The sequence below is a fragment of the Petaurus breviceps genome, unplaced genomic scaffold (assembly GCF_028583685.1).
Source record: "Petaurus breviceps papuanus isolate PSGF00001 unplaced genomic scaffold, PetGlider_PUasm1.0 91023, whole genome shotgun sequence".
Taxonomy (NCBI): Eukaryota; Metazoa; Chordata; class Mammalia; order Diprotodontia; family Petauridae; genus Petaurus; species Petaurus breviceps.
In genome coordinates, this window is record NW_027187398.1 from 1 (window position 1) to 24,211 (window position 24,211).

At 43.9% G+C, this 24,211-nt stretch overlaps 1 protein-coding gene, 1 long non-coding RNA gene and 1 other non-coding gene across 6 annotated transcripts; 2 read left to right on the top strand and 1 right to left on the bottom strand.

Moving 5' to 3' along the window:
- Positions 1–69: 69 nt before the first annotated feature.
- LOC138153831 (small nucleolar RNA U3) lies at positions 70–286 on the top strand. The gene has a single exon (XR_011166470.1). It is a non-coding gene; the product is annotated as a small nucleolar RNA U3 (small nucleolar RNA).
- An 8,267-nt stretch (positions 287–8,553) lies between these two features.
- LOC138153768 (uncharacterized) lies at positions 8,554–13,256 on the bottom strand. The gene is made up of 2 exons (XR_011166446.1): positions 13,119–13,256; positions 8,554–8,634 (listed from the first exon to the last, which is right to left on the bottom strand). It is a non-coding gene; the product is annotated as an uncharacterized lncRNA (long non-coding RNA).
- On the top strand, positions 13,124–22,939 carry SUMF2 (sulfatase modifying factor 2). 4 transcript variants are annotated; one of them, XM_069078166.1, is made up of 9 exons: positions 13,127–13,666; positions 14,875–15,061; positions 16,940–17,054; positions 17,715–17,759; positions 18,541–18,691; positions 19,624–19,679; positions 20,802–20,886; positions 21,134–21,284; positions 22,708–22,939. In XM_069078166.1, exons 1-9 carry the CDS (start codon positions 13,591–13,593, stop codon positions 22,790–22,792), a joined length of 951 nt encoding a protein of 316 aa, XP_068934267.1. In that variant the 5' UTR covers positions 13,127–13,590; the 3' UTR covers positions 22,793–22,939. The 4 variants fall into 4 exon arrangements, with proteins under 4 accessions (XP_068934269.1, XP_068934270.1, XP_068934267.1 ...); XM_069078167.1 differs by having other exon boundaries at positions 13,131–13,666; positions 14,905–15,061; XM_069078168.1 differs by lacking the exon at positions 17,715–17,759 and having other exon boundaries at positions 13,124–13,666.
- The last annotated feature ends 1,272 nt before the right edge of the window (positions 22,940–24,211 follow it).

Here is a 24,211-nt window from a genome sequence, read left to right on the forward strand (position 1 = left end):
TGGAATGGTGGGCATGAGTGGGAGGGTTGTGGTCTTGGTAGTGCTGGCGTGAGGTTGTAGCTGTCAATCAAGACTATACTTTCAGGGATCATTTCTATAGTGCGTTACTGGAGAATTGTGGCTGAAAGTGTAGCACGGAGGTAACCACGAGGAGGAGCTGCAGTGTTCTCTTCTGAGCGCGAAGCCGGCTTGTGGTGCTGCTTATCGGCAGTCGTTACTTGCCCTTGATGACCGTTCTTCTCTGCTTTCGGGTAGAGTGAGAGGAAGAGAACGCATGCTGAGTGGAACCTTCATTGCCCCCCTTTTTCTTTCAGTCTGTCGCCTCATGTCCTTCCTGCGGAGAGACCTCAAAACTTTGCAAGCCTTTTCAGGCTCCCCTTCTCAGCTTTCTGCTGACACAAACTGACGGAAAACGGGCAATCCTTGTCATATTCAGGACCACCACGTCACTCAAAATTGCTTCACGAGCGAGCTTGCTTTTTGTCAGTCCAACATCATATCCTTCACCTACTTCAGGGGTAAACGCAGGTCAGCACCCCCACCTTCAGAGTATACAGACACAAGTGACAAGACAGAGAAACAGATCAAGCAGACCAGACAGGTTTCCCCACACTGTCCGACCATTACATCCAGACCAAATCAGTTACCACAGAGGGAACTTTCCCATCAACAGCTGGCCAGGTTTTCAAAGCCCAAGGTAGGGGGCGGGGGGGGCTCTCAACGGCTGCCCAGAGCCTCCTCTGGGCAAATCACACACACAACCCTTCTCAAGGTGAGCCCCGAGGCAAAGCCTCACATCTGGGATTTATATATAGCCTTCTCCTGCCTCAGACAATGTAACCACCCTCTTGACCCACTGCCCAATCACAAAGCACCAACGTGTGGGCGTTCCTGAAAACCAAGCCTCCTGCCACAGGCTCCATGTGACCGCATTCATCCTGTTGGGGGCAGAGTATATTTTCAAATCAAGGAAAGTTCAAAGATTCTCTTCAGCCGATCAAAGGGCCTAGGGGCAGGGAAGATCTTTAAACTGGCATTTCCTTTACAAGGGGGACCTTGGGGTGGATTTAGATCACCAACATTTCCCTCACCCTCCAAGTGCTCTAGAAAGAAAAAAGAAGAGAGTGAGACTTCGGTATTTATGGAATTTTTTTGTCTATTTGTATTTTAGGTATTGTTTTCTTTCTGTTTTAATATTTATTGTCTTGGCTTTGTTGAGTAAGGCGTTAATTCATTCTCTACTTTAGTGGACATCTGAGAAACAACAAGACAGCAGTCCCAATTACAATTTAGGAGTTTTTAATATCCAGCTGGTGACTGCCTCCCCAATAGCGAAGACAGCCTTGAGCCTTCTTCAAGATGCATTTCTATACATCCAGGTGTTACTAAGAACAAAATATGGTTCCAAGGAGGTGTTGCCCTTTCTACTAAAGTCTTGGTTATCTAACAAGAACAGACTGGTATCTGGGCTAAGAAGAACAGACCTGTTTCTAGTGTATATTTCTAGCAACACAGGTGAAAAGCTCCCTCCCTATTGTTGCCTATTAGGTGGTTTCCAGGGACGTAGGGTTTTACTTCTGGCAGGTTTAGGGGGCTTTGGTGTATAATTTTTGCTGGGCACTTCAGTACTTTCTAAATGCCCTCATCTTATTTTTCTCTACTACTAGGTTTTTCTTTCTCTGAAAAACCTGTGTTTCCACTTGATTTTAGGCTGATTAGAAAATCATTCTACCCCTGAAAAGTCCTTTCCATAATTCCTGCCAGGTTCCTTTCTTTTATTTTGCCTTTCTACTTCACTTTACTAGCCCTCTTTTCATCACTAGCCTTGTTCCGTGGTGCCACTCACTTTCTCCCCACTTTCACTTCCCCAGAGACACCTCACTGCATCTAGTGGCAACACTCAAGTCTATGTACAATTCATAGATGCAGGGGCAAAGTAGCTGCCAGACATAGCCAAAATATAATCATGGTAATTTTCTTTTCGGAATAAACCTTTTGACTTTTTCACATTAGTTAAGTGTCTGGATACTGGACATCTACTCACGGAGGTGCAAAGGATGATTTATTGAGAAGCTATTTCCTCTCCAGTGACAAGGAGAAGGGCAACACGGCTATCCACTTGCTGGAAAAGGCTCTCTGTTAAGTATTTTTTTTCCTCCCCAAAGGTTCTTCTCAGAAACCGGGAAGTCTTGACTGGTTGCCCACAGGTAAACTAAGTATTAGGCCTTGGTGGTATAGCGCAAAAGCTCTTTCCCCCCCAAGGACAGTGTGCAGCAACATATTTTTCTTATTGTAACCTTACTACAGATGACCCTGGCCTGTGAAGTGGATCAGTAACTGCAAGAAGTACTGCCTGGGTAGAGGCCCAAGCTGAGCTGTCTCCCAATTCTGTTAACCCTAACCTAGTCCTGCCCTCCATTGTCTGTCACCTAAGGATCCCCCCTCCCACTTCTCACTTTTCTTTTTTAAAGCAATCAGGGTTAAGTAACTTGGTCAAGGTTATATTGCCAGTTATTTCTGGGTGTGGTGCTGAGTGTCTGAGCCCAGGATTCGATCTCCAGGTCATCCCAACACTGGAGCCGGCGCTTTTATTGCTCTTACTCGATGAGCCACCCGGCCACCCCTCTCACTCTTAATCCTATCTAGACCCTATTCTTCCTTGCCCAAGTGGTCCAGATGCCTGGCACTCCCCACCCTTCTCTGTTATCTCCCAGCCAACTGGCCACTCCCACCCCATCCTCCCTAGACCACTTCTCACAGATCTATTTCCTATAAAAAGTGTTAAGTCTCTTCTACCAAACTGCCGAATTTTAGAATCACACCCACCCTCTACTGGTGTTTTCATACACCTCAGTGTATTACAATTTAATATTTAATACACCTTCAGTCTTTGGTTGAAAGAAGGCTTGGGTTGAATTCATTTGGGCAGGACCCAGTCATCCTGACTCGTCTTGCCACTGGACTTTGATGACTCCAGAAGAGAGAGTGAGGCTGACAAAGTCATGAAATTCTACCTCACTTGAATCCAATTCACCCATGAGTTAAGACACGACTTTTTTTGGGGTCCCAGCTCCCGTAACCCTAGTTTGTCTTGCTCCTCCTGGTCACCTTTTCACTTTTAAGATTCCTACTCTAAATTCCAAGAGTTACTATATTCAAGGAACTCTTTCAACTTCCTTCTGCATCCCCTCCCTTCCCTCCGTCCTTCGGACAGTACTGCTCTATTAACCACTGGTTCTTAGTGGGCCTCTGATTAGAAGAAGAGAAGAAACTCTCCTGCCCCCAAGCTGCCCTGCCAGCGGTTTCAAGTAGGATATTAGTTCTTTTCTTTAATGATCAAAGTATCTCAGACTATAAATTTACAGACACTTTTGATGAGTAATCCTACAGAGATAATGCTGGCTACCCTAGCAAATTAACATTTTTCAATATCAAAGTCAAATTTAGCTGATTTAATCATGGGTACAAGAGCTCTTAAGGCTAAAACCAATTTGTATAAACTATCAGAAAGTGGTAATGCTATTTTTATTTTACTCTTCCTTTATCATTTGTTCCTCTAACTTGATGGTGATAGAGGATGGCTCTATGCCACCCACCGCTATACATATGCTCCACAGCCTATATCTTCACAATTCACCTTAGTCCTGAAAATCTAAAAACCACTTTGCCATTATGATTGCTTTGCCTCTTGGGTAAGTCTTGATTTGCATGCATGGCCCCCTTTTGCACCAAGAGGCCAATAGCTGCCATAGGTTCCCAAAGTGGCCGATACTGCCCCCTGGGGGCTGGTGTAATGATCTAGGGAGGATCAGTTGCTTCACAATCAGTGCAATTGGTAGAGAACTGAATAAAAATAAGGGAGTGGTGGAAGCATAAGGAAAGAAGAGAAGAAAAATTTGAAAAACCAGTCATACATCTTTTGTGCAGTGAATACATTATTTTCCAAATAAACACACAAAATGCAAGTTACAGACAATCAGTAGTCAAGTCCGCTGAGAAGTAAGTGTTGTTCCCCAACCTGTGCTGAGTTGTGGGGAAGTCCAGCATGTATTAGCAGGAATATGTATATTTAATGACCTGTTTATAATTCCATACTATCAGTTACATGATGTAATATTCCATCATCAAAATTTCAATGCAGGAAACCCCCCCCCCCAAATTTAAAAAAAATTTTTAAATTTGAGGCATAATTTTTTTAATTCTTTTTTTTTGAATGACACAACTTTCAAAAAAAAAAAACATTAGAGTTAAAGAAAGTAGATTTCCAGGGGGACACTAAATTTTTTTTTTTTAAGGTGGCAGAGGGTCAGATAAGTTTGGGAACCTCTGTTTGGGATTTCCTTATCCTCTGTCCCAGCCCGATAGGAGCAGAGACCAGAGAAGAGCCCAAGTGCCAGAGAATTCCTCATTTTTGGGGGGCAGAGAAAAGATGGCGGAGTAAAAGCACGACCCTCCCGCAGCTCTGGCTTCCACCCTCCCTAATCCATGTAAAAAGGGGACTCTAAACAAACTTTAGAGCTTCAGAACCCACAAAATGACACACAGAAGCTAACCTCCTGCTGAGGACAGCCTGGCAGGCCGGCAGGAATCCAGCACAGTGCTCTGGGAGCCCAGCCCCAAGGCTTTAGCCCCAGGGTGGCCTGACCAGCCTCGGGCCAGAGGGACTCCAGATCAGCAGCAGCTGTGGCCATTTCCAGATTTATCAACACATAGATGTAAAGGACAAAGTGAGAGGTCAGTGCAGTTTGGACTTTGGGACCCAGTAAGTGGGAGTGCATGGCTTTTACCCCTGGGGCGAGAAGCCGCTGAGACCCCTGCACAGCCAGCCAGTGCCACATGACAGCTTCAGCTCCTGGCCTGCAGAATGTAGGGGGACCTAGCACCAGTCTGAGGGGTAATCGCTCTTGCTTTCACCTGTTTGGATCTGGATTGCAGTCTAGGGTGGAGGTTCTGGGGTGTGTGTCCAGCTTGCCAGAGTGTGTGGAGACCTCAGAGAGGGTGCCCATCTAATGCCTCTGGCAGCTGAGAAAACCCCAGCGTTTGGGACAAAAGCTCCTCTGTCTGGTGGCAGAGTCCTACTGTGGCAAAAAGCCCAAAAGTCAAGTAATTGAGTGGCAAAATGAGCAGGCAAAGGAAACAAAGCAGACAGAAGATTCCAACAATATACTCCTATTTTTGGGACAAAAAGGAGCAAAGCACGGAACAGGAGGAAAACAGTGAAGTCAGAACTCCTGCACCAAAAGCTTCAAAGGAAAATACAGGCTGGTTACAAGCCATAGAGGACCTTAAGAAGCAGATAAGAGAAGTGGAGGAAAAACTGGGAAGAGAAATGAAAACAATGCAAGAAAATTATGAAATGAGAGTCCACAGCCTGACTGAGGAAAATAATACCTTAAAAAACAGACTGACTCAAATGGCAAAGGAGGCTCAAAAAGGCAATGAGAATAATGCCTTAAAAAGCTGAATTTGCCATATGGAAAAAGAATCTCAAAAGCTCAATGAGGAGAATCATTGCTTCAGAATTAGATTGGAGCAAACGGAAGCTAATGACTTTATGAGAAATCAAGATGCTGTTAAACAGATCCAAGCAAATGAAAGAATAGAGAATTCCTCATTTTTTTCTCTTCTTGGGTATGGAAGCACAAGACTCTGGTTTCTGGGGTACCCAACACTTCCTCAGGGCCATAAGAAAAAGAAAAGACTGCAGAGGAAAGGAGTAAGGACACAATGTGGATAATCAGAGGTAGAAATTGGTGAGGGGGACAACCTGTAGACTCAGGAACATCTGGGACATTGAAGACAAAAGTCTTCAACTAAAATATTTAAAATTATCCATAATTAGAATATAATAACTATAAGCAAAATAAGTTTATAATGAAAGCACTTAATGCTTATTGACGTATCTTGTTACTTGTCTCATTCTTTGTCCTGTCTCTCCTTCTACCCTGCCTAGGGAACCAAGGCTAAGGAGCTTTCTTTTCCTGGCTCATCTAAGGGCGCTTTCTTTGATTTTATGCTCTAAGAAATGGAGTTTCTCTGTTAGTAGGATCCAGCTTGGTTTCTTCTCTCTCTCCTGTCACAAGTGCATTCAAGAAGCATGTTCAAGGAGGCCTAGAATGTCTGGTATAAGGGCAACTTGCCCTTTTCTGGGCTGCTCATCCACCTTTGGTGTCTACCTGGCACTTAACTCTCACCTGTGGGTCCAAGAAACTGTAGCATGCACAGAGGTCACAACATAGTAAGTCAGCAGATGGGCCAAACCAGTTTAAGGGTAACCAATGAGCCTCAAGCCCATCAGCAAATGGAGGTGGGGTATCTACCCCAAGAATGGGAAGACTTTTCCTGGTGGAATGGGTGTACGAGAACAATTTGTTCCAATGGCCACAAACATGGCTAAAGCAGGTGCTGTGGAGTGCTTAGAGCTTGGTCAGACGTGGAAGATGCCAAGGTCATCCACCGAATAGAAAGCTATCCTGACTTTTGTCTTGCAACTGGACTTTGATGACTCTGGAAGAAAGAGTGAGGCTGACAACTTCATGAAATTCTGCCTCACTTAAATCTAATTTACCCATGAGTTAAGACATCACTGTGATGTTGGGCGATCGGAAGGACAATGATCTATGAAAAATTGGGCTGGATATGCAAATCAGGTATTACCCAAGAGGTATAGTAAACCCAGTTACTGTTTCTAGTTCCAAGCAGTACTGGAATTGAGGAGAGAATCCATTTATTTTCTATCTTAGCTGGAAGTCTTAATGTGCTCTGGTACATAAAGGGAATAGTTAGCATCAAGAGCTTGGAACAGAAACAATAGCAGGTGTTGTACGAGACTCCCCCTTTTTTAATCACCCTGTCTTATAGAAGAAGCTTGATGCAATCTTCTTTCTTAAACTGAATATTTAAACATTTAAATTTAATAGATTTAAAATTGAATAAATTTTTTTTCAAATAAATTAAAAAAATTAAATTAAACTGTTTAAATATTTAAGCAGTTCTGGTTATTCTAAATTATTTAAATTTAAGAAGTTTCAGCTGTCTTACTTGGAGTATAGAGTGTTTGACTTCTGTAAGCATTATATCTAGAAAATGAAGTTGGAGTCATTTTATATAGATTCTCTTGTGTAGAGGAGATTTGATCTTGAAAGCAGCCAAAGCTTCTTGAGCAGGGTGAGCGAGCACGTGACAGGCCCTTGTGATAGTAATGGAATATAAAGATCCCCCTGTATTGGCTTGTTTTTTGGTTTGTGTTAAAACCCAGAGTTTGTTAATCCCACTTGTGGGATGGACTTGTTGACTTGAAAAGAGAGTCCTGAACTGGGAGGAGCTGGTGACTTAGATTTGGAGAGACACAAGAGAGAGGCAGAAGAACTTTTTGGAAGCAGCACTTTTGGAGGCAGAGAGAGACTGAGAGGATTGCTGAGGGCCACTCTGAATTGCCCTGGACTTTTGAGACCTGCCCCCGGAGCTGCCAAGGACTGAGGAGACATGGCTGTTTTGCTGGTACTTTGTCTGTCTGTTTTGATGTTGTTTTGCCAGATTTGTCCACTGGTGAAAGACAATCCTGTTGTTGCAGAAGTTCTGGAACCTGGCTGTTGGTTAAGAGCTCCTGAGATTGTCCTGCAGACAGAGAGTGAATACTGTCCACTGGTGAAGGACAGTGCTGTTGTTGCAGGGGTCAGGGAACCTTTCTGTTGGTTCAGAAGCCCTGAAGAAGGATTTTCTTGTTGTATGTTTACAGAAATTCTAGGAGAGGGTTTTGCTAATGTTTTCAGGGGTCCTAGGACTGTTCTGCGGGCAGAGGATGAATTAATGAAGAGACTGGTGGTGTATCTTGTGGCCTTGCTAGGCTTTGTCTCCCCAGGAACAGAGATTGCTGAGACCTTGCCTTGTGTCTAGATGAAGAAAAGACCTCCATTTGGGTATTAAGTGCTGTGCTTAAACTTGTAACTCTGGGGTAGATTCAATTGTGATCCAGGGGTGGGGAACTTTTACCTTTTTGTGTTCTATGATTGAACAAATGAATGTACTTTACTTATGATTGGAAACTAATCTCCATTTGAGAAGAGGGGCTTTGTGATGGACTAAATGAAGGTACAGCCTAAGGGTGAAGTAGTACTTAGAACAGGGACTTTGTAATTGATTGAATGAATGTAAGGTCCTGGGGTGGGGTAGTACTTGGAGATTATTTAATCACACTTAGTAAATGCTGTATTTTGAATGATGTCATATTTTGATCTTCTCTGTTCTTAATTTGTCACTGAATAAAATGGAGAGCACCTATGCTGATATTTTGAACCTTGGGAAGTTGCCTTTCCTTGGCATTACATTACAGCCCTAGGGCCAAGTTGTGTGGTAGGGGCCTTTATCTTGTGGAACAGTTGTCCTTTTGGAAAAGAGCATGGCCTTGTACCTCTCAGAGTGTATCCATGAGGGAGATGGCCTGCACTTACCTTGTTAGTGGCAATAGGCAATATCCAGGAAGCTAAGGAAAGATTGTATAAGCTTTGAAATGCCAAATAAGGCTTTGTATTTGATCTTAGAAGCAATCAGAAGGCATGGCTGAAGTTTCTTTTTAATACATTTTTTAAAATTCAGTTTTCTTCTCTTTCCCTCTCTTTTCCTCCTCCCTGTCTCCTATAGAAAGGAATACAAAACAAAATAAATGACCTGTTACAAATGTTTATGGTCAAGAAAAGCAAATTCCCATGTTGGCTGTGTTAAAAAAAAAAAATCCTCGGGGTAGCTAGGTGGTGCAGTGAATAGAGCACCGGCCCTGGAGTCAGTAGAACCTGAGTTCAAATCCAGACTCAGACACTTGACACAATTACTAGCTGTGTGACTTTGGGCAAGTCACTTAACCCCAACTGCCCTCCAAAGAGCAAAAAAAAAAAAATTCTCAGTCTGCCCTCTCAGTCTATCATCTGTCCATCTGGAGGCAAATGGGATGTTTCAGCATGAGTCCTCAGCCAATTAAAAGGCTCTTTGTCTCCACAAAACCAACCTCTCAAACATTCATGACTGTAAGAACACTGGACAAGCAAGTGTCCTCGTGTTGGACTGGTAAAAGGAACAGAGTATCAGGATACGCTCTGTATAATTCACCTGTAAGGGCAAATTCTCTTAGGTCCTTAAACCCTAGACTCTTGCAGGTCAGTCCCCCCCTTACATTAGCATACCAAAACTAAACTAAGCATTAACAAAGAAGCTGGTATCATTGTCAGTATTATCAAAATCTATGTTTTATATATGAGATTTTATATGAGAAATGTCTATGGAAAAGTGAAAAAAAAATTCCCAGAAACATGTTTCCAATGTCCTCAGTGTTGAGAAGTATTAGCTAAACAAACTGATGGGGCCTGCATGACCCCTGTTACGTACATATATACACACTGTAAGTAAGGTGGATTTTAGTATGTGTAAAGTGAATTTTTGTTAGTATTTCTTAGAGTTCAGGATCCATTGCCATAACAATCTCTCATTCTCAGGTATTAGATATGAGTCGCTACAATTATGGTTCAAAACATCTTCACCACACTTGCGCATTATGTAATGATAAATAATATAAATGTCCACAGTGATTGCACAGTAAGATACAGGGATAGGGTGATGGAAACTAGTGAGGCCATTGCTGGCAATATGCCTTCTTTGTCTGTGCCCATGTAAAGCAGGTGGTCATTGATCAGTGAATGGGGAACCTTTGGGTTAAATGCATGAATGCTGTGTGTGCCTCAACCAGCCCCAACTGAGGCTTGAGGGGATTTAGGGGATGCACTAGGTGTGCCTGTCTCAACGGACCCATCGAGACAAAGGGGTAGTTGCCCCCCCTTCTCCCCGGCCCCTGCAAGAAGGGTGATTAGGGAATGCTGTAGGAGTCGCAATCCTCTTCTGAGAAAACTAGACTAGAATAAAGTAAAATTATTAACCTCTTCTTAGTTTCTTTCCAGTCTGACCAGATCAAGAGTGAACCTGTATGTTTTTATGTTTATGTATATATTTATATTATATGTACATAATGTGTTTCAATACAACCATTTCATTGCTTGAGCATATTTTACACAAAACATTTAACATAATTGATATATTTATGACAGTTTATTTTCTGATAGACTGATTTTTATTAATTGCTTTATTGATTTTTTTAAATTAGAGCCTTACTACTATAGTAATTTTAACATACTAGGTGGTAGAATTCCTACCATGATATTGTCAGATTATGCTTTCTTAGATATGATTTTGATCATTATTTTAAATATGTGCTGTAAAAGTCATAAATATCCTATCTATTCTTAACAGTTTAATATCTGATCTCTCCTCTATCTAAGGACAATAATGGATTTTGGGAACAGAGAAGTGGAATGAGAATTTGCTTCATACCATTTATCTATCTATTTATATGTCTGTCCATATCTATTGCTCATCCTGTTCGAGCTGTCTAGTTGGCAATTGTGATGATGAATTAGAGTTCAGGGAAGACACTTGGTTGGATATATTATCAATCTGGGCAAGAGTGTGTTGGAACCAGTGGAAGCAGGGTGAGTATTTTTAGTGTAAACATTTATGCCTTGGAAACTGACAAACGCTACAGATCAAGGCTCTGTTGGTTGTTTTGTTGAGTTCTAGACTTAAGAAAATGATGGAGAAAATGTCAATAAGGCAAACTACACTTAGAAGTATGTTGTATATACCCTCCCTCCCAAGAGCTGGTTGTTAAACATTTACCAGCACACTCCTAGATATGGAAGTTACCTACATAAAACTGTTAAATGGACCCATGAGAACTTATGAAATCACCCACAGCAGGAGTTATTAACCTTTTTTTTTTTTAATATCATAGATACCTTTGGCAGGCTGGCAAAGCCTATAGTGAAGCCTATACTTAGAATGATGTTTTTAAATACTATAATTGAAGGAAATACTAAATTTCAGTTAGAGGTTACTGAAAATAAAAATAGAATTTTTCTTTTTCATCTAAGTTCACAGGCCCTCTGGAATCTCCCTCTAGGTTAAGAATCTCTGACCTAGAGAAAGAGTAGACAGGTGAGAAGAGATGCCAGGATAGAGCCTTGGGTTACACCCACACTTAGGCCTTCTGGCAAGGATAATGGTCCAGCAAAGGGAAGGGGCAGCTAGCTGTGTGGCAGAGTGGGTAGACTGCTGGGCCTGGAGTTAGGAAAACTAATCTCCCTAGTTCAAATCCAGCCTCAGATACTGACTAGCTGTGTGACCCTGGGCAAGTCACTTAGCCCTGTTTGCCTTAGTTTGCTCATCTGTAAAATGAACTGGAAAACCATTCCAGTATCTTTGCCAAAAAAAACCCAAGAGTTGGGACATGAACAGTTGGATACCACTCAGAAGACTGAAAAACAAAGGGAAGGGGAGTAGTCAGACCAGTTAGGATGAGAAACAGTTAAAAAGCAGTGCCCTGAAAACCTTTGGAGTAGAGTCAAATACTGCAAAGAGGTACTGCAGACACATTTCAGCTTGAATAGATCTGTGCTTTAGGAAAATCAAATTGGCAGCTGTGCAGCAAATGGATTGAAGACAGTATGGAAAATCATTAGCTGCTGCTGCTGCAAAAGTCCAGGAGATAACTGTAGAGGGTAGACAGCTCTAATTAGGGTTCAATTAGAGCTATGCCAAAAGAATCATAGGCTGTCAGAACTGGAAGAGATTTTACTGAGATATCAACAACCCCTGTTTTATAATAGGTGAAACTAGGGCCCAAAGAGGTCATAGGATTGTAGAATTTGCAAGGGCAAATCATCTTGTTTGTATCCCTTATTTTATAGAAGGCACTAACTGGGGCTGAGTTTGGTATTATCACTACCATTCTGGTTAGGGTTAGTGTTGGGATTCTAATTAAGGTTATCTTGGGAAAAAAGGCAAGGAATCTGAGGTCAACCAAATCAATGCTGTGTCCTTGCTAAGTATCCTTTCTATGCCAAGAGTAAGAAAAACTCCTTTTAATAATTGTTGGATAGTCTAGGAGTGTCTCCTTTCATTCCAATTCTGAACCCGAAGAACTAGACCAGGCTGAAATGGGTGTATTTTATAGATGAGGAAAGTGAGACTAAATTTCCCCAAGGCTACAGAAGCCACAACTTGCAGTTCTCAGTCCACTTCTCATCTCCCACATCCCTTCAGGCAAGTAGGAAGGACATGTAATTTAATTTCAGCTAGCCTTAGTTTCCTCATCTGTAAAATGAGGATAATAATCTACTTTAGAAGGTTGTTGTGAAGATCCAATAAGACATACACACTCTCACACACACACACAAAATCTCTTACCCTCCCACTTCCTCACCCACCTTGGATTTTAGATGGGGGGGTTACAGTAAGTATTAGAGTTGGGGCTGAATTTGAGGTCAGGGTTCACTATGGAGTTTGCATTAGGTTTGAGGTTAGGATTATGAAGTTAGGGTTAATGTCAAGTTTAGGGTTGTGTTGAGGTTGGAGCTGAGATTGTGTTTTTGGTTGATGCTGTCCCCAGAGGCTTGCAGTGCAAATAAATATGTGCATCTTAAAGTTCACAAACCTCATTGCCTATATATACCTCCTATTCCTTACCTCAACCCTCCCATCTCCCATAACACTTTATTTGCAGCTCTGATCCATTTTGATGTTATTTTTAAAATCATATTTATTTGTATGTTATCTCCATATGAAATAAGAATATGCTACATGCAGCATATTAGGGCACCTGCCTTCTTCCTACCGCCTCTCCAGAATGGATTGTTGTACATCCTGGCCAATTTGATATGAAACCTCAGAACTAATTTAATTTACTAAATGAAGTTGTGAACCTGCTTTTTTACGGAGACTGAAAGTGCAGAGATGGGAGATAAGTCACAAAGAAACAAAAGAAATATCACACACACACACACACACACACACACACACACACACACACACACACACACACACACACTCAAACCCAGGTCTCCGGACTCCAAATTCAGAGCTCCTTCCACGTGGATATACTCCTAATGGTCCAAGTAAGTTACTATTACAGGAGGACAAAAAGTTAGCTTAAGGACTGGCTGATGGATTGGGCAGAGTACTGGCCTTGGAGTCGGGCAGACCAGGGGATTTGAACCTTCAATTACAGCCTTCCTTACCTTCTTCGTATCTTTGTCAAGTCTGTACAAGTATAAATGACAAGTGATTCCCGTGGGCTTGGGCGGCTGAGCTGTGCTGCTTTCTACCTTCCTGGAACACAGAGCCTCAGCAGTGTCACTGAGGACAGCATTCGTGATTGCCCTGTTTCGCTAGGTCCTGGATCCAAGGAGCACACACAATGCGTGCGCGCGCGCGCGTGGGCGAGAGACAGACAGGAGAGGGGAAAGACTCGGTTGCACACAGCCACGTGAGCGTGTGCGTGAGTGGGCGCATCTCCTCCCACCCCCCGGAGGGCCGCAGGGGATCGGGCCGGGCCTGGTGCCTCGTTCCACGTCTCTGGCTCCCGGGTCCTGCCCAGGGGCTCCCCGCTTCCCGGTCTCGCCCGGCTCCGCTCTCCGCCGCAGGGCTCGCGGGGGCCGGCCGGAACTGCGTGGCTGCTGGTGCTCCAAGCCCTTCCGGGTCGGTCCGGCCATGGGCTCTTGTCTCCGGCCGCTCCTGCTGCTGCCGCCCCTGGGACTCGTGCTCCTGGGCCTGGGTCCGGAGCCAGGTCAGTGCCAGCACCCCAGGCTGCGGCGAGAGGGTGGGCAGTGGGAGGCTTGGATCCCCTATGCAAGAGGTGCCTGCGGAGTTGAGCTCCACACCGCGGCCCAGGGCTCCCCAGCCCCAGCTCCTCTCCTTGGCCGCCCTTCAAACCCGAGGGCCCCCCCCCCAATATTCCGACCTATACGATCCTTAAATTGGGAGAAGTCTTGGATGCGTGGATCTTCGGTCTAGAACCTCAGAGGTCCTCAAGTCCAGCTTCTCCATTTTACAGATGAGGAAAATGAGGCCCAGAGGCCACACTCGTTGAGCCAGATTCGAAACCCTAGCCACAGAGTTCAAATCATTATCTCTTCCCTGCTGTACTTTGGCCGCACCCCTTGTACCTGTATGAAACCCCCATGTAAAGGAGCTCAGTTCATACCCGAACTCGGACACCGAACTAGCTGGGTGACCCTGGCCAAGTCGAGTCATGGAGATATTACTAGCGCCCACCTCCCGGGGTGGTTGTGAGGATAAAATGGAATAGTTTTGAAGTGCTTTGCAAACCTTAATGTTTGCATGTTGTCATTTTCTCTCATTTAAATATACAGTTGCTTTGGATATTGTTTGTATTTGAGAGAGAGGGAACAGAACACGGGAGAGACAGTTTAAACTAGGGTTATAGGTGTATAGTCAAACTTATTTGCCTTGGCATTGGAAGTCCTCTACCGAACCCTTCCAGGGACCTCTCATCTTACTCCTTTTCAGCTAACTCGGTATCCCAGAACACTCCCTTTGCTTAAGCTATTCCTTATGCTTGCTACACCCCCCTTCTTCCTTTCTCCCTATCCCTTTGCATGCTTTAAAGTGCAGTTCAAGAGCCCCCTCCAGGAAGTTTTCCTTAGTTTCCTTTCTCATTCTCACCCTTACTTTCCTCCTACCTCAGACAGTATTTTTTTCTTTTGGAAACTCTCAAGGCAGTGATCATATAAATATGATCTGTTATAATTATCTGTGTTTGTGCCCTTTGGGTAGTGAGTTCCCTGGTATATGTCTCATCTATGCTTTGTAGATTTTCTAAACAAAATTTTTTTATTGATTATCTCCTATATTACTGTCATTACCCCATGACTGCTTCCCCCACAGAACAAATTTTATTGTGTTGTTTCAGTTGTGTCTGATTCTCTGTGACCCCAACAAACAAATACTAACATTAAATTTATTTTATTATAGCCCAGGTTAGCTCTGTCTTTCATCTTTCAGGCAATGGGCAAGATAACAACATGGTCCAGCTGCCAGGTGGGACATTCCAGATGGGGACAAATTCCCCAGATGGCAAAGATGGGGAAGGACCTACTCGGGAAGTAACAGTGAAGCCCTTTGCTATTGACAAATACCCTGTCACCAACAGAGATTTTAGGTATGGTGCCCACTCTCCTGGTCAGGGCACTCTTCTCACTATTCCTCCTCTTTTTTTTTTTTTAAAGCAATTGGGGTTAAGTAACTTGCTCAAGGTTACAGGCCAGTTATTTTGTGTGGGTGTTAAGTATCTGAGGCCAGAACCAATCCCAGGTCTCCCGACTCTGGGGCCGGCGCTCTTACTCACTGCGCCACCTGGCCACCCCTGTTCCTCTTCTTTCTTAATCTACACATCCATTGGTAAAGGACATTTAAGGTTTTTTTTAAAAATACTTTCACATTTACCATTTCATTTCACCTTTATTTTCATTACAGCATAAGGATGCTATTGTTTCCCCCCTTTTATGAGACAAATATATAAACCAGGGAAGGATAAAGCAAAGAAAGAGAACTATAGACTGTTATCATTGATGACTACAATTCAAAAATTTTAGGATTTGGATAAGGAAGTTTTTGTTGTGCTAAGTGCAGGAAATAACTTCAAAAGTGAAAGTCTTGTCATCTTACAGCTTATATTCTAATGGAGGAGACAACATATAAAGGGAAATGGTGGCCAGGAAAGGGAGTTTGGTGTGGGGAATGATAGGCATGGTAAGTAGAACCGTAGGGCAGCCATTTTCAGAAATAATGGTGATACCAATTCATTGACTCTTCCTGGGATTAGGAGATGTGAGAGGAGGCATGTACCACAGTGGCAGAATAGGTAGCAAGATGTCCCAGATGGCTGGCTGGGTGGGATGTGAAGCATTGTCTGGTCTTGTGCCTTCTGGGTAGAGTAGGTTAGGTGAGATTTCACTCATTCACCAATCAACACAGCTTAACTCCAGAGTAGAAATTCTGAAACAGAGTGGATTAACTATCCGAGGGCCCAGAGGTCACTTTGAACTTGTCCAGTGTCACATAGAGAATTCTTAGGAAAGAAGCCCAATGTCCTGACTGATTAGCTGGCTGGCTGGTATACTTAACATAGGCACAGCACTGAGGGACCTGGGCAGAGGACACACAGTCTGCCAAGCAGAAAGTCCCTGTGAGCCCAGAGGTCAGGTGGATTGAGAAGGAACACCAAGGGAGACTAACATCTGATTGAGGGGTTCATCAGAAGCTTGTCCAGATTTCAGATAACCTCTCTAGGAAGAAGGAAAAAGGCCACAACAGGATTATACCAAGGATTCAAGGGTAGATCAACAGAAGGTAAACAGCATATTTAATCATCGTAAAAACAAAAGTATACAAAATACCCCCATGCTTTTCCATCTCAAATAATACTCCTCTACACATGTACATATAGTGCCTGAAGGTTTACAGGTGCTTTGCTCTTGTCCTGCTAGTGTTATTATTCCCATTTTCTAGATAACGAAACTGTTGCCAGGGCCAAAAACAACTAGGTGACTAAATTGGAACTTGAATCTAGACTTCTCCTCATTTTCTTCTCTCTACTTTGAGAACCAGCTCAAATGTTGCCTCCAGAGGCAAACAGATGTTAAGTGACTTACCCAGGGTCACACAGTAAGTGTCTGAGGCCAGGTTTGAACTCAGGTCTTGACTTCAAGCCTAGCACTCTATCCATTGAACTACCTCTAAAAAACAAGAAAACCTAATAAACCTTGTAGCCTCCTAAGGTATTTTGTATTCTCTTATGATTTTTCTAGTGTGTTGTACATCTCTTTTGCTCCTGTGACCCTCTACATTGTGTTATAACTATTTGTGTACATATCTCCGGTACCAGACTGTAAGCTGCTTGAGGGCAGCTTATTCATATTTGGATCCTCTCAGTGGATTCAGCATAGTGCCTTAAATTTAGAAGTAACTCAGGAAATGTTTGATAAACAACTGAATTCAGGAACATGAATGATGAGCCAGGCAACGTTTCTCCTCCCAGGGAATTTGTGAGGCAGAAAAAGTACCAGACAGAAGCTGAGTCATTTGGGTGGAGTTTTGTCTTTGAAGACTTAGTTTCTGAGGAGCTGAAAAAGAAAGTGACCCAGAAGCTGGAGGTGAGCCGGATTAGTGGTGGTGAGATGGGTGAGTGGCTGGGTGGGAAATGGGGCAGGACTCAATGAATAGAGCAGGAGCTGGGGAGCAGAATGGAGGCAGGGGTGGGCCTGGAACTAGCCCATCACGAAGAATCAGATCTTAGAATCAGTTATGGGCAACATCTGAGACCGTAGGCCTCAATTCCTCTGTCAAATGACTCCTCTTTTGACCCTAACATTTTGTGTATCACATCATGGGAGGTCAAGGGTTAGAAAGAAAAGCCACACATTTACCCAAGAGCTTCCTGAGCCCATTTAACTTGGAAGGGAGAAAGTAGCTTAGTGAGAAGCAAAGAACTAACTCCATGGGATTTGAAAATGGCAAGGCCTCTCAGGTCATCTGGTCTAGACCCTCTGTCTATACAGACAAGCCTGTCTTGAGGGGAGCCTGTGCAAATGTAGAGAAGGGAAAGCTGACTTTTTTAAAAGATCTCCAGGAAGGAGGGTACTTCAGCCTTGCTCAGCACCATCAACATCCTCACAGTTTTTACCTGTGTCCTTGGTTTTGAGCTGGTCAAGGTCAGGGGTGGGGATGGAAGGTGGAAGGCCTTGGGAACCAAGCCAGCTCAGCTTAGGAGCATGACCCCTTGCAAATCAGCTGGCCCTCTTGTCTGTTTGCAGTCTGCACCCTGGTGGCTCCCAGTGGAGAAGGCATTTTGGAGGCAGGTGAGCTTTCCGTCCCTCTACTCCCCCTGCCCCATGTGGTCCCATTCTGGAGGCCTGACCTCCTGTCCCCAGAAACAAAAGCCAGATATGAGTGACAGAGTAATTCAGGTGGAGCATTTGAACTGAAGGATCTGGGTTTGAATCATGGCTATTTGTTGATCAGCTATGTGATCTGAGCCAGGTTACTTAGCCCTTCCTGGGCCTCAGTTTCATCATTTATGAGACAAGGAGGTTGGACCCGATGATCTTTAATGGTCTCTGCCAGCTTTAAATCCTGTTATCCTCTGACTAAATAGCCAGAGCTTCCCCTGAGACAGACATTATTCTTTCTTATCCTAGTCTCCTGGTATCCTACTTTGGATCCCAACTTTGCCATGCAGTGCCTGTGTGACTTTTGGCCAGTCACTGCACTTTCCTGGGTCTCACATCCATCACCTGTAAAGTGAGAAGGTTGCACTCAGATACTTCTGAGTTCTGAAGCATCAAAGCTGTGACTCCACCTTTTTCTCTGTTTCCCATCTGCGAGATGGGAGGAACAAAACATTCTCATGGCCTGCTAACAGGTCGGTTGTGTCAGAAGCACTCTGGAAACCTGAAAAGGCTATGGCAGCGGGTTCTCAGCATCTCCTCTCTGTTGCCTCTCATCTCTCAACACTTTTTCTCTTATCCTCCACTATTCTGTGGGGTAGTGAAGCCCTAGCCCAGCAGTTCCTTCCTAAACACCATCCTAGGGATCCTATCCATCTCCACTTGTCTCCCCTTCCTCTTCCTGCCCAATCAGCCTGCAGGTCCAGGCTCTGGCATCCGAGACCGGCTAGACTTCCCTGTGCTGCATGTGAGCTGGAATGATGCCCAAGCTTTCTGTGCTTGGCGAGACAAGCGGCTGCCCACAGAGGAGGAATGGGAGTTTGCTGCCCGGGGAGGGCTGAAGGGTATGTTGTTCTTTCCCCATATAATGACAAGGCCTGACAAGGGATGAGAAGCAATGGAAAGAGGACTGGGTTTGGGTCAGAGTAACTGTGTGACTTTGGTCAAGTCACCTAACCTCTCTGTGCTTCAGTTTCCTCATCTGTAAAATGAGGGGATTAGAGTAGATGGTTATCTAAGTTCCCTTCCAGTTATATTCTTATGACCTGTGTATGCCCAGTTCTCCCTTCCTCTCTGCATTCCATATGAGCTGAACCCATAGATGTTTTCCCTCCTAGAACAAAGCCTTGGTGGGCAGGGCAGTCTTCCAGGGGCATATTCAGGAGGCTGGTGCATAGTTTAATAGGAAGAATCATGTTAGTTCTAGCTCTGCTGTTTATCTTACACCCATCCCCTTTTCTCCACTCACATGGTCACCATCCTAGTTTGGGCTTTTATTACCTCTTGTCTGGGCTATTGCAATAGCCTCATAATTGCTTCCAGTCTTTCCCTCTCCAGGCTGGCAAAATAATCTTCCTAAGGTACCAGTCTGACCATGTCACTCCCCTACTCAAACACCTTCACTGGTACCCCATTGCCTGCAGAAAAAAAAAAAAACCATCTACTTAGCCTGGCAGTTAAGGCCCTTCACAATTGAATTGAGGGAAGAACCAGGATAGATAACATCCTCTCTTCCCTTCCCTCCCCTCCTTTTTCTACTTCTCCCTGTCCTTCCTTTTATCTTCCTCTCCCCTTACCCCTTATTCCCCTACTACTTGCTCATTAGTTCACCTCCAGCTGTCCCTCTCACCTGTACCTTCTGTTCCCTTTTTCCTTCCCCCCAACCCCTCGGCTTGTTACCATTTCTTTCCCTTGTCCTTTCCCTCATCACCTTCCTTTACTGGTTTTTTCTTTCTTTTGTCCCTTTCCTCATCTCCTTTCTCTCCTTTCTGGCAAGGTCGACTGTACCCCTGGGGGAACCAGTTCCAGCTGAACCGCACCAACCTGTGGCAGGTAAGGCTTCCCATACTCCTCTCTCCTAGGGTAGAGGCTCCTACAACCTGCAGCCGGGAAGGTCTCTCTTGGTTCTCCTTGCACACTCCCAGTACATCAGGGAGGTGGCAGCCAAGGGAGTGCCAAGGTGGGATCAGAGAAGAGGTCCTAGATCTGAGACCTAAACTTATGCCTCCTATAAATACATATATATGTATGTATACATATATTTATATCCTTCAACTATCCTCATACTGAGAAAAGTCTCATAAGTTACAGTTACCGTTTTTCCATGTAGAAATGTAAATAGTTCAACTTTAATAAGTTTTTTATGACTTCTTTTTCCTGTGTACCTTTTCATGCTTCTCTTTCTTCTTGTATTTGAAAGTCAAATTTTCTGTTCAGCTCTGGTTTTTTCATCAAGAATACTTGAAAGTCCTCTATTTCATTGAATGACCATATTTTCCCCTCTTTTGCTGATTCTTGGTTTTAATCCTAGCTCCTTTGACCTCCAGAATATCATATTCCAAGCCCTTCAGTCCCTTAGTGTAGAAGCTGTTCCTAGGAGTTTTCTTTTGGGGATCTTTTTCAAGAGGCTATGTCAGTGAATTCTTTCAATTTCTGTTTTGCCCTCTGGTTCTAGAATATGAGGGCAATTTTCCTTGAGAATTTCTTGAAGGATGATTTCTAGTCTCTGTTTTTGATCATGGCTTTCAGATAGTCCAATAATTTTTAAATTATTTCTCCTGGATCTACTTTCCTGGTCAGTGGTTTTTCCAATGAGGTATTTCACATTGCCCTCTATTTTTTATTTGTTTGTATCTGTTTTATAGTATCTTGATTTCTCATAAAGTCATTAGCTTCCATTTGCTCTAATCTAATTTTGAAGGAATTATTCTCTGTGAGTTTTTGACATTCCTTTTCCATCTGGGCAGTTTAGCTTTTTAAGGCTTTCTTCTCCTCATTGGCTTTTTGGGCATCTTTTGCCTTTTGAGTTAGTCTATTTTTTTAAGGTGTTATTTTCTTCAGCATTTTTTTGGGTCTCCCCTAAATTTATTCCTTCCCAGGGAATGGTTGGCTGAACTGGTCCTGATCTGCCTATTCATTCATGGGAAAGCCCTGATCCTGACTTTTTCTTCCCAGGGCAAGTTCCCCCAGGCTGATACGGCTGAGGATGGTTTCCATGGAGCCTCACCTGTAGATGCTTTCCCCCCCCAAAACAACTATGGTAAAGCCAATCATGAGATCACTCCAGGCCTTAGTACATAGTACCACAGACTCTTAAGCTTTTTTTTCCCCACATGAATTAGGTTTACTGTTACAGGCCCTTAATGTTGGGGACTCCAAGTTATTCCAGGAAGAGAAAATCCCCAAACTTTATCCTTTCCCTTCCCCAGAGAGTGGGGGGTGGGGATGGGGGTTGAGCTGCCAGGCACAGTCTTGGCCACTAAGCCAAATCTGCCACCATTCATCAGAACTCTATGACCTCATGGGCAACGTGTGGGAGTGGACAGCTTCGACATATGTATCTCCCATCCCTGGCCAAGACAGGAAGGTTTTGAGGGGAGCATCCTGGATTGATACAGCAGAAGGTTCAGCTAACCATCGGGCCCGAGTCACCACCAGGTAAGAGCATGACTCCTGTTCAGGGAAGGAGAGGGGCCAAGAGTTTGTGTCTGAAGTGTGCTGAACTTGGAGACAAAGGAGCCAAGTATGAACCTTGGATTAGCCACTTACTACCCGATTCACCTCTCTGGGCCTTGGTTTTCCTCATTTGCAAAATGAGGGGACTATGCTAGATGAGACTACTGAGGTCCCTTCCAGCCCTGGAACCATAACCCTGGAGACCTGGCTTTCCTGCTCAGTGTAGTGGACACCAAGCTTCCATTGAAGTTGGGGAGAAAAACAGTCTTTTACAATCAGCTTAGAATACAGAGGCTTTTAGGTCCTATGTTTGTGTTATTCAGGCTTTGACTTTTTGTCCTGCCTTCTGATTTCCCACATCACTCTTGTACAAGAGAAGGGTGAGGAGGGAAAATTCCACATCAGCATATTGAGGTAAGTCAGTGGCTCCAATAAGGGTTTGGTCAGTGGTCATAAAACCACCAGATTTAGAGCTAGCTAGAAGGAGCCTTGAGAGCATCCAGTTTGACCTTCCCATTTTACAAATGAAGAAACTGAGAACTGGGGAAGTTAATTGATTTATAGGATCTTAGATCTATAGGGGGAAGGGACCTTGGAAGTCATCTAGTCCAACCTCCTTATTGTACAGATAAGGAAATTGAGGCCTAAGGAAGCCCAGGGATTTCCGCAAGGACACACAGTAAGCAGCAGCAGTGGGATTTGTTCCCAGGTCCTCTGACCTGAAGTGATTTGCCTATATACAGTTATTTCTCTCTTAATACACTGTATAATACTTCATACTTTTCCAAATTTCCATCCTGGGAGGCATTTCCTGTTGATCTCATTTTATAAATTAAATGATTCCTGGAAAGGCGAAGGGACTAGTTTAAGATTCAGTTATTTCTGTGACTATTATGTTGAAGTTTTTAAAAATCCCACCTACCAGAAAAAGTCCACAGCCCCCACGACTCTTCTCAGGGACTCTCAGCTCTTTTAGCCTGAGCCTGTAGAATAGCAGCTCCTTCCCTGGGAGGCCAGAGAGTTGGGTTTTGGACTTGGCCTGGCCATGAACTAACTGGGTGATCTCAGGCAGGGCTTTGGGCTTATTTATCTATCAAATGGAATGAACATCTGCCTCACAGGGTGCTTGTGTGGGTGGGAAAGTATAAAGAGTATTGTTGCTGTTTCATAGAATATCATACCTTAGATGTTATCTGCTATAGCTGAGGGAAAATAAGGCCCAGGGAGAGCAAAGGATTTGCTGAAGTCCTAGAACAAGTCAGTTGAAGACCCTGAGCTTAAGTGAATTGAATGACAGTCTCTCAGGGCAGTCCCTCTTCCTGCTCTCTCTGTTCAGGTAAGAGGAGAAGTACTATCTCAGGCTTTGATCCACTGCTTCTTTTCTTCCCACTCTCTCTAATGGCAGGATGGGCAACACTCCAGACTCTGCCTCGGACAACTTGGGCTTCCGCTGTGCGGCTAGCCCAGGCCGGCCTCCTGGGGAACTGTGAACAGAGACCAAGAGACAAGGGTGACAATCCCCTGTGGCCCTGCCCCCATGGCCAGCCAGGACTCTCAACTCAGCCGATGCCTTATCAACAAAACATCAGGCCCAGACAGGGTCAGCTCCAAACTCCACGTTGGCCACATCAACCATTCTCCCTTTCTTGATCTCCGCTTCCCTCCCCAGTCCTCCACTGAGTCCCACTTTGTCAACAACACTGGCTGAAGCTGAGTATAATCAGGACCTAAAGCACTAGGCCCATCGCCAACTCAGGGAACCAAAGCCCTCAGTATGAATTATAGTTTAGCTGTGACAAACACACCCATCTACACATTAGATGGAGAAACAAAACTTGTAGCCAAGAATTATGGATTGTTGGAAATGGGATGGACTTTTAATACCACAGAGTAAAGAAATTCTCAAACTAATTTAGCCACAGAATATGGATTCGGGCCGTGAAATACATTGTTGGAACCCTAAAGTATTGGTCCAGAGTGTAGGGGTGAGAGGATATGAGGTTATAGACTAGCCTCTGAGAATGCAGGGGAGGGAGGCAGTAGGGGAAATCTTGGAATGAAATAGATGAAATTAAGTTTTTCATACCAAAAACAATTGTTGTATTTTAGATACTTCGTATTTTAGATTAAATTTTAGATACTTCATAATTTACACTAATATTTTGGGTAAGTATATCATATTTAAGAGGGAAGAATAGTGCTATTTCTAATGGAACCTCTAATGGTATTGTGTCATTTCTTAAGAGTCTAGCACCTACCTTCCAGGGTTGTTGTGAGGATCAAATCAAAAGTGCTTAGCATAGTGCCCATCATACAATAGGCATTCCCTTCCTTTCCTCTTCTGTGGAACCCAATGTGGGAATCACTGGTCTTGTACAAGCTCCTCATTTTCAGGTGTGGAAACTGGAGCTGTGACCAGCTCGAGGCCACACTGTCAGAAGCAGTCAGGACTAGCACTTGCTTTTTAAAATCATTCTAGGGCAGTTTCCTCTACTAGGCAGAAGTTCCCAAGCATTACTGGAGAGACTGGAGGTAGGCAGAGATTGGTGATGCCTGGGATACAGAGAGGCCAGGACAGGAAGCAGAGCCCCCACTTCCCCTTGCTTATCCTCCATCTGGGACCTCAGGTTGAACTCCTAATTAGCAGAGAGGGAACACCCTGCCCCTCTCATGGAAGACCCAACAAGAGGGTACCTAGAAGAGTTAATTGAGACAGGGACTTAGAGCCAGTCTCAAGTGTGTCTGGCCTAATGCTATAATATAAATATACGGCATATATTTTATAGATTATATTTTATATAATTATAAAAATAATGGCAGCCTAATGGTATCACTGGGGAGGGAAGAGGCCGCCAGGGGGTGACTGTTAGAATCATGTAGCTGTTAGAATCTCTGCAGAGCTGAGACCA